This window comes from Propithecus coquereli, unplaced genomic scaffold (assembly GCF_000956105.1).
Source record: "Propithecus coquereli isolate 6110/MARCELLA unplaced genomic scaffold, Pcoq_1.0 Scaffold62, whole genome shotgun sequence".
Classification (NCBI taxonomy): domain Eukaryota; kingdom Metazoa; phylum Chordata; class Mammalia; order Primates; family Indriidae; genus Propithecus; species Propithecus coquereli.
This window is the reverse complement of record NW_012152174.1, coordinates 8,055,454-8,073,922: the sequence shown is the minus strand read 5'-3', so window position 1 is coordinate 8,073,922 and position 18,469 is coordinate 8,055,454. Positions and strand designations below refer to the sequence as shown.

The 18,469-nt window shown below is 36.6% G+C and overlaps 1 protein-coding gene across 1 annotated transcript in view; it reads right to left on the bottom strand.

The window, feature by feature from the left end:
• HSD17B4 (hydroxysteroid (17-beta) dehydrogenase 4) overlaps window positions 1-18,469 on the bottom strand; it is a 104,253-nt gene that overhangs the window by 21,768 nt on the left and 64,016 nt on the right. The window contains 4 exon segments of the mRNA XM_012659542.1: window positions 394-423; window positions 738-807; window positions 11,510-11,575; window positions 17,289-17,392. Coding sequence (XP_012514996.1) covers window positions 394-423; window positions 738-807; window positions 11,510-11,575; window positions 17,289-17,392 — 270 coding nt within the window.

Here is an 18,469-nt window from a genome sequence, read left to right as displayed (position 1 = left end):
TTTTTTGTTTATTTTTATTTATTTTTTCTTTTTTGAGAGAGAGTCTCACTCTGTTGCCCTGGGTAGAGTGCAGTCGTGTCATTGTAACTCACCACAACCTCAAACTCCTGAGCTCAAGTGATCCTCTTGCCTCAGCCTCCCAAGTAGCTGGGACTACAGGTGCACACCATGATGGCTGGCTAATTTTTCTATCTTTTAGTAGAGACTAATTTTTCTATTTTTAGTAGAGACAGGGTCTCACTCTTGCTCAGGCTGGTCTTGAACTCCTGAGTTCAAGCATTCCTCCCGCCTCAGGCTCCCGGAGTGCTAGGATTACAGGCGTGAGCCACCATGCCTGGCCCTGTTTTACTTAGCTTTGGATGTTACCATGAAATCATCCATGGCAATTTAAATATCCATGTAGGTGTATGACCCTTCCCGAACCTTTCATTTCCTTACTCGCTCTCCAATGATCTTGTCCTTCATGATAACTTAGACACTCACTCCCAGGGTCCTACCCTAGACTTTTCACTAACAAGATTACCATCCACTGCACCATAATTTGAATTTCAAGTACACCATCTTTTGAACACTATGTCCTACCTTTCCATATCACTGGCATAAATGTAATAAGGAGAGGGCTATTTTTAAAATGTTACTCAAACTACCAGTCGTAAGTAGCAGTGTGTTTTGTTATTCAGATAATTAAATACCTAATAGCTAATATTTTTCATTCACACATATTATTAGCAACTCACCCGCTAGGCTAGCGAAGTTAGGATCAATGTGCAAAGGATTCCAGTCTCCACTGAGGCGATACAAAGCAGCCTGTGGAGAAAGCATTATAAATATAACTAGTACTCAGTGTTTTCTTAGAATACATTAAATGAAAATAAGAAATATGTCTGATTATTGTATAAGAATTGTATCATAATGTACCTAATTGAGGCTCTGATTAAAAAAATAATTTCTAACAATAAAGATTACCTTTAATGAAATGTTTTTTATAACACCTGCTACTGAAATCAGTAGGGGGAAAAATATTGTCAAATAATAGGAAGAGAAGCCAAGAATTATATATGGGTATAACACTATTTCTACAGCCTAAGTAGAAATTCACAAAAAGGAATCCATCGATCTACTCTCATTAAAACACAATGAAGATAAGGTAAATGATTATAGCCTCTTCTAACCAAGCAAAATTTATGCCAACTTTCTTAATGGGGTGTTTTAAATTGAAGCCTATAACGCAATACTAGACATAAACATCAAAGGCTTCTCACGAACTTTCATTATCCTGGTACACTAAATCCTGAACATTAGCTCACCCTGCAAGAAAACAGACTGATAGCTTGCTATTATGATTAAATTTCTGCCTAGTCCAGATTTTCACATCACTAGTTTACTTAGATGTGGCAGCATTAGCAGAAAGACATGGATAACAATAGGGGAAAAGTCACCATACTTCTTGGCATTTAAATTGCGCATTGTGTAAGCTCGAAGAGTGCTTTTCAGTGCCCCAAGGGAGACATTCACAAAACGGCTAACAGTAAGTATTTAATATACGTGTATATTAACCAGACCCTTTTGGATCTGCCTCAAGACTTTGTCCCTTTCTCATCAATTGCTGTGCTAAATTTTCTAAGGCTATTGAAATGTGTAAAGATTCACCATGTCAGTCTATCTGACTTTCTAAGATTATTCATTTCTTATTTTTAAATTATTGATTATTCTTTTTTAATGAGTTTGATTTCACAGAAAATAAGATTTTCTATAATTCATAAAAAAACTTCATTTTCTTTTCAATATGCTTTGTATAATTTTTTTTTTTTTTTTGGAGACAAGGACTCTGCTGTCCAGGCTGAAGTGCAGTGGTACAATTACAGCTCACTCCTCAATCCTGCCTCAGCCTTCCCAGTAGCTAGGACTATACATACATGCCACCACACCCAGCTAATTTTTAAAATTTTTTGTAGAGATAGGGTCTCACTATGTTGCCCAGGCTGATCTTGAACTCCTGGGCTCAAACAATCCTTCCACTTAGGCTTCCAAAAGTGCTGAGAGTGTCAGCTGACATCTCGTTCAGATTATAAAACCAAAGGATGTACAAGTGTTTTTTTCTTTTAAAAACTGAGAATTGGTGCACTATACTGTGATCATTTAGTAGAAGAATTATAAAAAATAATGAAAATATTCTAGTAAAACTCAATTAAATGCTGGGACCCTTCTAGATGATATAAATACTTATATGTCACTTTGATTCATCAATGACTTGGCATGAGTTCTTTAAGGTCCTAAAAATCTAAATGAAAATTATAGAAAAAACATTCTTTAGAGATATGACTTGATACCTGTAACATGAGGAATGCAATCAGTCTCTGCATCTAAAATATAGAGCTAATCAACAGTTCGATTTAGATGATCCCATCAGATAATAAATACTTTCTGGTAGGTGTCTGCAAGTGACCCAGATGGTCAAACCAGCATCCATGATCTTTTCACAGCTTATGTGCCCACAAAGCGGTGCCCTAGACGTGCAATGGTCTCCCAATGGAAGATCTATTTTTGAGTCTATGCCTGCTTTCAGTTCAGCACAGTAGCAATTTTAATAATTGTATTTTAATGGATAGTAGACTAATATGCCAAAGATTAACTTTGCTTAATAATAACTAAGTTATTACTTAGTATGATAATAACTAAAATCCTAATTGCTAGAACAAATAGTATAGGATATGCATCTGGGGAACTACAGATATTTGTTCTCATTCTCCTCAAATACAAAGCCTGACACTTGATATCTATTTATTGTTTGGTCTTTCTAGATTGTTGCAGTGGAATTTGTTGTTTATTAATTATAAAGTATACTCGTATTGTCATATCAATTTGAAGATGAAGAAACTCTGCTAAAGATGTTATAAATACAATATTCCAAAAATGATATTAGTAGAGCTAAAAATGTATCAGTTTCCTAAATTAAAAGTCACTTAATTCACATAAATACCCAGCACAGAGTTTATGCTATAATGGCATATTTTTTTCTTTATTTCCATTTATCCTTAAAGGTAAGGCCCATCCACAATTATCTTCCACTGTTCTCCAATGTGAATGGTCTAATTCTTACTCCTTATACATACACCATGCTCTTGTCCTCTCTTACACTCTACTATCATTACTTCTCAACCCCTTCCCTGCCACACTGCAAGCCCTACTTATCTGGGGACAGAACACCCATACACCATCTTAGTTCAGTTAAGTCGCATCTTTACTACCAAACTCTTCCATATCATTCCCTAATGAGTACCCCCTCGCTGAGTGTCTACAGCACCTACACTACAAATCAAAGCCTTATATTAATATCTAATCATTCATTGCCTGGAACAGGTGCCCTCGTTATTTCAGACGTCTGTGTCTTGAGTATCCAAGTGTCTTTTTCATTCCTTGACAAAAGATGACACTTCTACTTGATTTGTGTTTCCTACAGCATGGATTCAATTTCAGATATCTCATAAATACCCTGAAATTTATGCAAAGTTTTATGCAAATTGTTTTTGAAGAAATGATATATAGCTTTCATCATATTCTTGAATGATCACATGATACAAAATGTTCAAAAACCTCTGCCAAATGATGAGTGCCCATCATTTATACATAAAAAATTATTGACTTAAAAACTGTCTTTTGTCACATAGCAAAATATTAAACCCTACCTAAAAGCTAACAAAAAGTTCTAGCCATCTGAAGAAGAGTAAAAGAAAGAAAAACCCTCTACTTACTATGTGCAGAAATTCAAATCCTGGAAACTATTCAGCTTTTTTTTATCTATAGCAGATACATTTTATTTCAGTGTAACCCAAGGGTAGAAAAGAAGCAATTGCAGGGATTTCTATACCATGAAACCATAAACCTTTTCTGTTCTTTAGTACCCTAACAAAATTAATTTCTCTATTAATCCTATAAAAACATAAACATGAGTGCATTTTTAAGAAATTGATAAGAAGTAGCAAAGGATGGGAATATTTAAAGGCAAAAACTAATCTGAGGAATAAAGTCATGTTCTCTCCATCACCTGATTATATGGTATAGAAAAAAATAGAATTCATATGTAGCAACTTTAATTCTCTCTGGCTCATGAAATTATATTTCTATTTGCTAGAAAACATACATCCTGCAGGAATTCTCATATCAAACACACCAAAATTAAAATTAAAAAATAGGTGAACTTTATGAATAATTTGCTGTTATGACATGCTCATGCACAGCATTACCTGAGAGGTTAAGGATTTTGCACTATATCTGCATGGTTAGTCTTCTAGCCACCTTAGAGAAGAATTTTGAGGTCTCTCAAAAATAAACTTGCTTTTCTCATCTTTATAATTGTCTTTTGTTTCTTAAACAAATCTTCACACACTCACATGATTTGTGAATTGACAAGGCATTTTGTCTCTTCCATCAGAAAACAAATTTTTTATGCCAAACAAAAAAAGATTAAGTCACCTACTACTTCTAAGATGCTTTATTTTCCTGTCTTTTAAAGTTAGCATAAAACAATCAGATTCCAAGCAATGTGGCACTGCTTTCTTTCCTGAAGAGGAAAAGATGACTAACACTTGCCTTTTAACTATCTTTTTATCATGCACTTACACTTTCATGAAATTCTTCACTATTATAAGATAGGCAGTCTCTTTAGGCAAGCACTTCACAGCCTTATGCTTTTTGAATTGACTAATAAAAAACCATTTTATGTTCTCTTTTGGTTTCTGGAAAAAAATTGATGACTAAAAATTTAGGAGGAGGAAGCCAAGATGGCCAACTAGAAACATGGCTTGTCAGACTGTTCCAGCTGAAAAGTAGAAGGTTGAACTGAGGAGAGTGCAGCACAGTTGCAGCTCAGATATGGATCACAGGGAGAGACAGCAGAGGTGTCCCAGGGACCCCACTGAGAAGGGATGCAAAGCTGAGAAAGAGGAAGAGAAAGAAGAGAGGACAGTGGCACAGACCTAATCCAGAGAGGCTCAGAGCCCAGTGAAAGCCCCTCCCCCACTTGGGTGACCCTGGCAAGCACCAGGACACAAAACTCTCACCCTCTGGGAGAGGGCTACAACAGACCAATAGCCAGCATTCTTACACCTAGACACCTCCTCCTCAGCATCTCCTCCATTCTTGGCACCACAGAAAGTAATTTTGGCTCAAGCCAGCTTCTAACTGCAGCCCCTCCCCACCATAGCAACTTCGAAAGTGCTCGGTCCTGAGAAGCCTGTTTCTCTGCAGCGGGGGTAACATTACAGGCCGAGCCTGCCACTGAGGGTGGAGCTGCAGCAGCGGTGTTTCATAGGATGGCCCACAGGCAGCTTGGACAGGAGGGAAGACTCAGTGCCCCCAAAAGACACAAGAGCAGTACACGAATATCACGGCCCCTCTGCTCCTATAGACACCATGAGAGTGCTCAATGCTGAGAAGCCTATTTCTCTGGAGTGGGGCACATTCCTGGCCAAGCCTGACACTGAGAATGGAGCCAGTGGCATAACCCAAGAGGTTCATCAAACCTGGTACAACACCAAAAAGGCAACTCGGGACAACCATTCCTCTCCCTGGCATGGTCAGGAACTGATCTATAGGGACTCGGAGACAGGTCCATAAGCCAGCCCTAGTACCCTCAGCTCTCGATTGACAGGCCAGATGAGAAGGAACCAGCAAAAGAACTTAAGAAATATGAAAAATCAAAGCAAAAGGACACCCCCAAAGAAAACAATAACTCCTTACCAATACATACCAACCTAAAGGAAAAGATTTAAATGACGGATAAAGAATTTAGAATATGGATTGTAAGGAAGCTCAATGAAATGCAAGAGAAAATGGAAACCCAAGACAAAGAAGTCACAAAAATAATGCAGGAAATGAATGAAAAATTCTCTAAAGAAATGAAATGATTAAAGAAAAACCAAACAGAACTTCTGGAAATGAAAAATTCATTCAAGGAATTACAAAACAAAGTGGACAGCCTTAAGAATAGGCTAGATGAGCCAGAAGAATCTAAGAGCTTAAAGACAACACCTTTGAATTAAACAGGTCAGTCAAAGATGAAGAAAAGAGGAATAAGAGGAACGAACAAAGCCCACAAGAAATATGGGATTATGTACAGAAAAGGCCTAACATAAGAATCATAGGCATCCCTGATGGTGAACAAGAAAATACACAAGGGTTGGAAAACCTATTTGATGGAATAATTGAGGGAAACTTCCCTGGTCTTGCTAGAAATCTAGATATCCAGATACAAGAAGCCCAAAGGACTCCCAGGAGATACATTGCAAAGAGGCGATCACCACGACACATGGTCATCAGATTGGCCGAAGTAAACATGAAAAAGGCATTCCTACGAGTAGTAAAGTGAAAAAAATCAGGTAACTTATAAATGAAAACCTATCAGACTAACTGCAGACTTCTCAACTGAGACCTTATAAAACAGAAGGGACTGTGGCCCCATTCTCAGTCTTCTCAAACAAAATAATGGCCAGCCTATAATTTTGTATCCTGTAAAACTAAGTTTCTTATATTAATATGAGGGAGAAATAAAGACTTTCTCAGACAAGCAAACACTGAGGGAATTTGTCAAGATCAGACCTGCCCTGCAAGAAGTACACAGAACTGCATTATACACAGATCAACACAATAAAAACCTACCAGTGTAAAATCACCCGAAAGACAAAGGTCAGAGCCCAGATAACACAATGGCTCAAGAGGTAAAACAGAGAAATAAAGTTCTACTCAACAGGAAGCAGAGAAATACACCCCACTTATAAATTCTCTCAATAAACCTATATGGCTTGAACTCCCTACTCAGGAGACTCAGGCTGGCTGAATGGATAAAATATATGAGCCAAGTATCTGCTGTCTCCAGAAAACACATCTAACCTACAAGGACTTAATCAGACTCAAGCAAAGGGATGGAAAATAATATCCCACACAAATGGAAATAAAAAGAAAGCTGGTGTAGCCATTTTCATATAACTTAAGTCTTCAAATCAATAAAAGTAATGAAAGACAAAGATGGGCAATACATAATGGTAAAGGGAACAATTCAACAAGATGACATAACAATTCTAAATATTTATGCACCTAACACAGGTACGCCCAGATTCATAAAGCAAAGCCTACTTCATATAGACAAAATGATAGCAGCAGTGTAATAGCCAGGAACTTCAACACCCCACTGACAGAATGGGACAGATCCTCCAAACAAAAAATAAACAAAGAAACAATGGACTTAAACAGAATTCTAGAACAAATGGGCCTAACACAGAATGATAGAACATTATACTCCAAAACCACTGAATAAATGTTTTTCTTATCAGCTCACAGGACCTTCCCCCAAATCACATCCTAGGCCACAAAACATGTCTCAACAAATTTTTAAAAAAATAGAAATTATACCATGGATCTTCTCATACCATAAAGGAATAAAATTAGAAATTAAATCCAACAGAAACACTCATGTACACACAAAGTCATGGAAACTAAACAACCTACTGATAAATGATAGCTGGGTCAAGGAGGAAATTAAGATGGCAATCAAAAGATTCTTGGAACTAAATGATAAAGGGGACACAAGTCATCAAAATCTGTAGCAAACAGCTAAAGCAGTCCTGAGAGGAAATTTCATAGCCCTAAAATGCCTACATCCAAAAGACAGAAAGATCACATCAAAAATTTAATGAATCATCTCAAGGAATTGGAAAAGAAAGAGCAAACCAATCCCAAACCCAGCAGAAGAAAAGAAATTAACCAAGATGAGAGCAGATCTAAATGAAATTGATAACAAAAGAATTATACAGCAGATTAAAGAAACAAAAAGTTGGTTCTTTGAAAAGATAAACAAACCTGACAGGCCTCTAACTAGATCAACCAGGAGGAGAAAAGAAAGAGCTCTAATGAGCTCAATTGAAAATGAAAAAGGAGAAATCGCAACTGATACCATGAAAATACAAAATATCATCTCTGAATGCTTCAAAAATGTCTATGCCGATGAATTTGAAAACATGGAGGAAATGGACAAAGTTGTGGAAACACACAGCCTCCCTAGGCTCAGTCAGGAAGAAACAGAATTCCTGAACAGATCAATATCAAGTATCGAAACTGAAGCGGCAATAAAAAATCTTCCAACAAAAAAAAGTCCCAGACCAGATGGTTTCACACTCAAATTTTACCAGACCTTCAAAGAAGAACTGGCTCCTATACTGAACTAGTTCCTATACTGTTCTACAGAAATTATTCCAGAACATTAAGAAGGAAGGAGTCCTCCCCAACTCACTCTACGAAGCCACTGTTACCTTGATACCAAAGCCAGAAAAGGACGCAAGAAAAACATAAAACTACAGATCAATATCCTTATGAATATTGACATAAAAATTCTCAATAAATCCTCGCAAACCAAATTTAGCTGCATATCAAAAAAACCATCCAAAACAACCAAAGTAGGCTTCATACTAGAGATGCAAGGGTGGTTCAACATACACAAATCTATAAATATAATTCAACACAGAAGCAAAAACAAAGGCCATATGATCCTCTCAATAGATGCATAAAAAGCATTTGATAAAATCCATTTTATAATAAGAATGCTTAACAAAATAGGTATAGATGGGACTTAACTGAAAATGATAAAAGCCACATATGACAAACAAATCCACAGCCAACATCATACAGAATGGGGAAAAGTTGAAAGCATTATGCCTAAAAGTTGGAACAATTCAAGGATGCCCACTGACACCACTCCTATTCAACATAGTGCTGGAAGTCCTAGCCAGGACAATCAGACAAGAGAAGAATATTAAGAGCATACAAATCAGGAAAGAGGAGGTCAAACTATTGCTCTTCATTGACGACATGATCTTGTATTTTAAAAAACCAAAAGATTCTACAAAGAGTCTCCTGGAATTGATAAACAAATTCAGCAAAGTTTCAGGTTACAAAACCAGTGTATACATATCAGTAGCATTCATATATGCCAACAACAATCAAGCTGAGAACCAAATCAAAGACCTAATACCTTTCACAATAGCAACAAAGAAAATAAAATAATTAAGACTATACATATATATGTATTTTTTTTTTTGAGACAGTGTCTTGTTCTGTCACCCAGGCTAGAGTGCTGTGGCATCAGCCTAGCTCACAACAACCTCAAACTCCTGGGCTCAAGCAATCTTCCTGCCTCAGCCTCCCGAGCAGCTGGAACTACAGGCAAGCACCACCATGACTGACTAATTTTTTCTATTTTTAGTAGAAATGGGGTCTCACTCTTGCTCAAGCTTATCTCAAACTCCTGACTTCAAGCGATCTTCCTGCCTTGGCCTCCCACAGTGCGAGGCACCCGGCCCAGGAATATATTTAACTAAGGAAGTGAAAGACCTCTACAGGGAGAACTACAAAACACTGAGGAAGGAAACTGCAGAGGACATAAACGGATGGAAAAACACATCATGCTCATGGATGGGCAGAATCAACATTGTTAAAATGTCTATATTACCCAAAGTGATCTACAGACTCAATGCAATCCCCATTAAAATGCCAATGTCATTTTTCATAGATCTAGGAAAAATAGTTCTACACTTTGTATGAACCAGAAAAGACCCCAAACAGCGAAAACGACCTCAGACAATAAGAACAAATCAGGAGGCATCACTTTTCCAGACTTCAAGCTATACTACAAGGATATAGTAACCAACATAGCATGGTACTGGCACAAAAACAGAGACATAGACCTATGGATCAGAAGGGAGAACCCAGATATAAAACCATCATCATATTGCCATGTGATCTTTGACAAAGCAGAAAAAAACATACACTGGAGAAGAGAATCCCTATTCAATAAATGGTGCTGGGAAAATTGAATAGCCACATGTAGAAGACTAAAACAGGATTCGCACCTCTTACCACTCACAAAAATTAATTCACAATGGATGACTTAAGACATGAAACTATAAGAATTCTAGAAGAAAATGTTGGAAAAACTCTTCTAGATATTGGCCTAGACAAAGAATTTATGAAGAAGACCCCAAAGGCAATCACAGCAACAACAAAAATTAACAAATGGGACTTGATTAAACTACAAAGCTTCTGTACAGCCAAAGAAACAATCAATAGAGTGAACAGACAACCTACAGAATGGGAGAAAATATTTGCATGATATACATCTGATAAAGGGCTGATAACCAGAATCTATAAAGAACTCAAGCAATTCAGCAAGAAAAAAATCAAACAACCCCATTAAAAAGTGGGCAAAAGATATAAAGAGGACCTTTTCAAAAGAAGATAGACTAATGGCCAAAAAACATGAAAAATGCTCAAAGTCTCTAATCATCAGGGAAATGCCAATCAAAACCACAGTGAGACATCACTCCACCCCAGTGAGAATGGCTTTTATCAAAAAGTCGCAAAACAACAGATGCATGAATGTGGAGAGAAGGGAACATTTATATATTTTTGGTGGGACTGCAAACTAGTACAAGCATCTATGGAAAATAATATAGAGATATCTCAAAGAACTAAAAGTAGACCTACCATTTGATCCAGCAATCCCACTATTGGGTATTTATCCAAACGAAAAAAGTCATTTTATCAAAAAGACATGTCCATGCAAATGTTTTCTGCAGCACAATTGACATTTGCAAAGATGTGGAATTGACCCAAGTGCCTATCAGTGCATGAGTGGATTAATAAAATATGGTATATGTATATTATGGAGTACTACACAGTCATAAAAAGAAAGGTGAACTCATACCTTTAGTAACATCCTGGATGGAACTAGAGACCATTCTTCTAAGTGAAGTATTGCAAGAATGGAAAAACAAACACCACATGTACTCACTATTAATTTGGAACTAACCAATCAACACCTATGTGCATATATGGTAGTAAAACTCAATGGAAACCACGTAGGTGGGAGGGGTAAGAAGAGGACAGGTAAATTTACACCTAACAGGTACAATGCACTCTACCTTGGTGATGGGCACATTTATAATTTTGACTTAAACTGCACAAAAACAAATCATGTAATCAAAACATTTGTACCCCCATAATATTCTGAAAAAAAAAAAAAAGAGTGGAACAGAATGAATGGCATATAAAACCCATTGCAAACACAGTAGCTGCCGACATCAATGTATGATGATGAAGGGTCACTTAGTAGCATCCTCCATGAATCAAGTGTTAACTTATAACACTGGGAACTAAGAAAAGGATAACAAACTTTTTTTTAAATCATATGTCTTTAAGGAGGCTGAACCTTCATGGTTATAGTATGACAAAAATCATATTAAAAAATAAATAAATAAAAGTAAACATCAAAATAAATAAAAATAAAATAAAAATTTAGAAAGAATGAATTCCAATCACAGAAAACATATCTTTATTCTTTATTATGTTGAAGACATAGGCACCACGTTTTAGATGTACAACGTTATATGATCTCAGAGTCATAAATAAAACACTATCATCAACCAGGTGGATTTATCACTTTTCAAAAATACAATCTCACCTGATTAAGTGAGGTGGTATCCTTAAGTATAGCGTCCGGAGGTCTATTAGGTATGGCTACAGCTACCTAAAATCAAGACATTAAATGTTAACTCTTAAATACAAAATGTCATTATTCTCTTTACTCAAACTGGCATTTGATAAACAATCATGTTTCAAACATAATACACTCTGCAAATTGGACAAAAGGGTTTTTTAAAAATATATTTTATGTTTGGGAGATAATGACACTTAAAAGTTCATAACTGCTCGCTTCATATGCACTATGATTTCCCTGAAATGACATCTTTTAATTAAAGAATTACATAAACAGATCCATTCTCCAGGCCACCAAGGAGAAAAAGTTAAGGACATTTTTTCCCTATGTAAAAGATGAGGACAACTATAAAAATTTGACATACAATTCAAATTTAAATTAATTCAATCTTTAAAACTGGTCCTTTTAACCCCTACATATTTTCATTTGTCATCTTAAAAAAATAATTATTTTAAACTCAGTTACCAAAAAGATTCTGAATTATTATGATCCCTTCATGTTAACATTTAAAACTAGTATTTAATGAAACTTTGCAGCACACAAAGTAAGTAGCTGAGCACAAATTTATGGTTGATGTAAACCAAAGCAAAGATAAAAACATTCTCATCAGTTGAATTATATTCAAGTAGCCAGTATCTACTTTTCAATAATTTATAACAGGGGTAAAATTATATTATTCACTTATTCTTTATTAAGTAAATTTTCAGCAATAAAGTCAGCTTTTATTCTTTTAAAGCATTAAGGAATTAGTGGAGTTTTTATTGCTAAAATGCCCAGTTTAGATATATTCTCAAATTTATCTTCACAAATCCCCCCCAAAAACATGATAATAAATAAAAGATCTGGCTGGGCGCGGTGGCTCAGGCCTGTAATCCTAGCACTCTGGGAAGCCGAGGCAGGTGGATCGTTTGAGCTCAGGAGTTCAAGACCAGCCTGAGCAAGAGCAAGACCCCGTCTCTACTAAAAATAGAGAGAAATTATCTGGACAACTAAAAATACATAGAAAAAATTAGCCAGGCATGGTGGCGCATGCCTGTAGTCCCAGCTACTCAGGAGGCTGAGGCAGGAGGATCGCTTGAGCCCAGGAGTTTGAGGTTGCTGTGAGGTAGGCTGATGCCACGGCACTCTAGCCTGGGCAACAGAGTGAGACTCTGTCTCAAAAATAAATAAATAAATAAATAGATAAATAATCATAGGGAAAGCTCCTGCTTCTAAAAAGCACAAAAGGCTACCATTTTTCAAAAGCCACTGCATGAATTGTACCCCTTCTTTGTTTCAATTGCATCCAGTGTATTTTATAAGTTATATTCATAAATTTATTTTCAGTTCATTCTAAGTTTTAGAGGACCTGACTTCATTCTTTAATCAGAGGTCTTGAGCAGTCTTTTAAAATTTTTGAGAACTGGGAACTCTCTGAACCTGTCCTAGTTCTGAGGACTGCCCTATAAAAAATTTAAAAAAGAAAAAGAAAAAAAATGTTGAGTATCCTTTATTCCACAAAATCATTCGTAAGCCACGGCCATAGAGATACGTGCAAAGGCCATGAAAGACAGACAGTGTTGCCATAACTGCTTTACTGTTAACACAACAGCAACCAGTGTATGCACCCAGCTTGGCATCAGTGCTTACTTTCTCTCAAAGTAACTAGTGATGCTAGTAAGAAATTTCTGTTTAATTATTACAATAATATCTAGAGGAGTACCTAGAGAATGGGATTTAATTTAGATTCTGCTGGTATACAATACTTCATTGTTGCCCAGTATTAAAAAAGAACATACAGTTAAAAAGGAAAAACAAATAACATGTTGTATTTACTTCATCTAATACAGTCTCAGATTTTTCCCTTTCTAACATCTTCGCTAAAAGCTTCAAATATTTAAGCATGAATATAATATTTCTAAGCTTTCCATTGAGACAAGGCCACTGAGTATGTTTGTGAAGTGCAAAACTTGCATTAGGGCTCTTAATAACTCACAAGTTGCTACCTATATATAGATAAAGCCCCACATAAAAAATTCTCATCTAATAGCTGTCAAGGTAATTTTCCACATACAACAATAAATGATCACAAATTTTTAAAAATGTGGGCCCCAAATATGGTTTTCATATAGTATTCATCAATATTACTCTTTAAATAGCTTTATTAAGACATTATAATTCACATGTAATTTACCAATTTAAAATGTACAATCCAATTGTTTTTAGTATATTCACAGAGTTGTGCAACCATCACCAGAATCAACTTTAGCACATTTTCACCTCCCCAAAAAGAGACCCTATACCCATCAGCACTCTCCATTGCCCCCTTTCTTTTCCAGCCCTTGGCAACCTCTAACCTATTTTCTGTCTCTACATATTTGCCTAACTTGAATATTTCATATAAATGGAATTATATAATATGTGGTCACTTGCTATCAGCTGGAAGAACTTCCTTTAGTATTTCTTATAAGGTACTATTGCTAGCAATAAATTCTCTCAGTTTTTGTTTATTTAGCAATGTCTTTATTTTGCATTCATTTTAGAAAAACAGTTTTGCTAGTTATAAGATTCTTGGTTGACAGGGTTTTTTGCTTGTTTTCCTTTCACCATTCTGAATATACTCCACTTGTCTTTTGGCCTCCACTGTGCCTGAGAGAAGTCAGAAGTCAGCTATTAATCTTACTGTGGTTCCTTTCTAAGTAGTGAGTCATTTTTCTCTTGCTATTTTCAAGATTTTCTCTTTGCGCCTGGCTTTCCATATTTTTACTGTGATGTGCAGAGTGTAGATTTCTTTGGGTTTATAATGTATTTGGAGTTGACTGAGCTTCCTGGATGTGAGGGTTAATGTTTTTAATCAAAGCCATTATTTTTTCTAATTTTTGTTCTCCTCCTTTCTTTCTGATATACATTATGTGAATGTTAGTATACTTAATGGTATCCCACCTTTCTCTGAGGCTATTCATTCTTTTTTCTCTTATTTTTTTTTCTCTTTGTTCTTCAGATTGCATAATCATTATCAATCTATCTTCAAGTTTTTTTTACTCTTTCTACCATCACTTCAAATCTACATTTGGGCCCCTCAACAGCAATTTTTTTATTTTAGTTATTTTACTTTCAGCTCTAAAATTTCTATTTGGTTCTTTTTATAATTTATACCTATTTATTAATATTCTCTATTTGATGAATCACTATCATCATACTTTCCTTCTTTAAGCATGGCTTCTTTTAGTTCTTTAAACATATTTATACAGCTGCTTTGAAGTCTTTGTCTACTAAGTTCTCTCAAAGGCAGTTTCTGTTGCCTTTTTTGTTTTTGTATTTTTTTCCTGTCTATGGGTCACACTCTCCTGTTTCCTCCATGTCTTATAATTTTTGTTGATAACTGGACACTTCAGATAATACATTATAACAACTCTGGATACCAATCTCCCTCCCAGAGATTGTTGTTATTATTTATTTGTTTAGTAACTTGGCTAGACTATTTTAGGTAAGTCTCTTTCCCCCACAGCATACAGTCTCTGACATTCCTTCTCAGAGCGTACACCTTGAGTACGCACACAGTCTCCCTGGATTACACTGGTTTTAGCAGGGCTTTCTTTGTCTCTCCCTGATCTCTCTCTATTAAGCTCTCTGCCTCTTTCAGTATCATACCCAGCTATTAGGCTCCACTAATTGCCAGATGACTGTTCTATAATTTTCAACAATGTCCTGGTGCATAAATTGTTCTACAATCTGATCCAATTAAATTCAGCCCTCTTTTCAGGGGTGGTCTTTGAGACCAGTCTTTGAGCTTTGTCCTTTTGTCACCACAATCCCTGGAGGGCTTTTCTTAGCTGCCTCTTTCCTAGTTCTTTCTGGTAAATTTCTAGCGGGGCTACACTCTAGCTTCCTGCTCTCATGGAACTTCCAACCTTCTCTTAATTGCTTATCACTACAGTCACCTTGTTTTTGAGGGTACCCTTATGCTTGAACTTCCAGACAATTCCAAAAAAAGTCAGTTTCCTCGAGAAGAGCTTCAGAGCTCTCTGTTATTACACTTCCCTCTCCCCCTAGGCAAAACTTCTGTACCACTGCTGCAAAGATAGGGACAGGAATAGTAGCATATTTCTCTCCAAGTGACACCCTTGCTTTACAGGAAGGTAGCTGGGGATGGGTGGTAGCTTCTGGTCTTCTCAGGTTGCCCTTCCAACCATAAAACCTCCACCCTATGGGAAAGCGGAAGCAGGGGCAATTAGGGCCCCCGTATTCTCAGTCTGCCATGGGTGGGGTAGAGTTTCCATCCTATAAGTGAGGGCTGGATGGAGAAATAGAACCCTACAAGTCAGCCACTTCTGCCTGGAATAGAGTACCTGCAATTCAAAGCTGGTGGCCAGAGGTTTGGAAAAGCTAGTGGCCTGCCCCTCCCAGAAAGATAGCATGGCCCTATACTGGGAGCTGAAGGCCGAGTGATCCTGTGTTCTTGACTGCATATGCCTGAGGTATAGCTTCCATCATGCCAAGCCAGGGGAGGAGGGAGGAAAGGAGACGGCGGCAGCTCAAATGCCACAGATTCTCACTGTTGTTAGCAAAATAGTAGATTTTCTTGAATAAAAGTTTCTTCATTTGCTGTACACCCTTAGGACAATTCCCAGAGACTTTAAATGGTTGTTTTTAAATAATTTTTTACAAGTTATGGTTGTTTCACTGGTAAGAGGGTCCAAGAAGTTCCTTATGCCACTATTCCAGAAGCTGTCTCTCAATATTGCTTTAAATAATACTTTATTTACTACAGATGAATATAAACTACAGTACAATCTTATTACCTCAAATAACTTAGAAGTAAAGGCCACATTAAATTAATTTAAAACCCAAATTATAAAATATTTTTAGGAAAAATGTTTTTAGAATTTGAGAACTAAAGAGTAACTAGAATTGTCTTACACAAGAGAAATTCTGAGGTCATTTTATGAATGGAGATTTTAATTTACACAAGGATCACTTGTGTTAGGTTTCTCTAAAAATTTTTGGGTGCTGTCAACACTGTACAAAAAAGTAACAATATTCCCATAATTATCTCAGGTATATTATATAGATCATATTTAACTTAGCCATATATATATATATATTGCTTTTCTATATATAAAATATGTTATAGATAAAATTTATAAACATAAACAGCACTTCAAATCCAAGGGATACATTCTAATTCAAGATGTGGATTACTGAGTCTCTACTATACTCTATGAAATTACATACATGGTAATATGATAAGCTCAAAACACAACTGACCCTTAAACACTACAGAGGTTAGGGGCATTGACCCCTTGTGGAGTCCAAAATTCACATGTAACTTTTGACTCCCCCACAGTTTTTAAATATTAGTATTTAAAAACTAATAGCCTACTATTGACCAGAAGACTTACCAATGACACAGTCAATTAACGCATATTTTATGTTATAATATATGTATTATATACTGTATTCCTACATTAAAGCTAGAGAAAAGAAAATATTAAGAAAATCATAAGGAAGAAAAAATATATTCACTATTCATTAAGTGAAAGTAGATCATCACAAAGGTCTTCATCCTTGTCGTCTTCACATTGAGTAGGCTGAGGAGGAGGAGGAAGAGGAGCTGGTTTTGATAACTCACAGGTAGCAGAGATGGAAGAAAATCCACCTGTAAGTGGACCCATGCATTTCAAACCCATGTTGTTCAAGGGGCAACTATACAGATAAGAATCTCTAACTGCATATATATCGTACTTATAAAGCCATGGCCTACCTTGGCTTTGTCTGATGTCCGTTTTCCACCAAAGCCTCCGGAGCCAACAAGAAAGATAGAGAACTGATTATAGCATATAAGTTCCTCCTCAGAATAAGAATAGACTGAAAAGTAAACAAAAGAAAAAATAAAAGGAGTTTTAGCAAAAGACATAACTAGCTAGCCAAGATACGTTCAACAATTCCTTTAAAAGTTTCAAAAACAAAATCCAATCACTAAAAGGGTTCTGTAATTTACAGATGCCCAAGGTTGGATTACGAAGTATTTGTTTTAATGCATTCACTACCAGTCTCTCAAAGGCAAAGAAGAGGTGCTTCACAAATCCTTTCTTAATTATGAAATAGCAGTTTCTTTCATTTCTTCTGAAACCTGCCCAACTGCCATTCGTATTTAAATTCTTTTTATCTCAAACATTTCAAACAATCCCCCTAGAAAGTATAGGTAACCACACTAAAACTTTCAAACATTCTGCCAAAGCACTCAAGAACATGAATGTAAAAAATGAAACAAGCAGGGCCAGGCGTGGTGGCTCATGCCTGTAATCCTAGCACTCTGGGAGGCCAAGGCAGGTGGATTGTTTGAGCTCAGGAGTTTGAGACCAGCTTGAGCAAGAGCAAGACCCTGTCTCTACTAAAAAAATAGAAAGAAATTAGCTGGACAACCAAAAATATGTATATAAAAAATTAGCCGGGCATGGTGGCACATGCCTGTAGTCCCAGCTACTCAGGAAGCTGAGGCAGTAGGATTGCTTGGGCCCAGGAGTTTGAGGTTGCTGTGAGCTAGGCTGACGCCACAGTACCCTAGCCCGGGCAACAGAGTGAGACTCAAGAACGGAAGAATGGGCTCCACTTGTACTCGCCATCAAATTGGTACTAACTGATCAACACTAGGGTGATGACACGGCAGCAATACTGTCCAGGGATTAGGGGGATTTGGGAGGAGGGGGTAAATCTACAACTAAAGGACACAGGGAGCACTGTAGGGGGGAAGGGCATGCCTTTAACCCGCGCTTGGGTGAGGCAAAGACATAAAGTGTAACCATAATGTTTGTACCCTCATAATACCCTGAAATAAAAAAAAAAAAAAAAAAAAAAGAAACAAGTGGGAATAAAGGTATAAACCACATGAGGGCAGCATTTGTGGCTATTCTGCTCACTACTATGTTCCTCAGCAATTAGAAT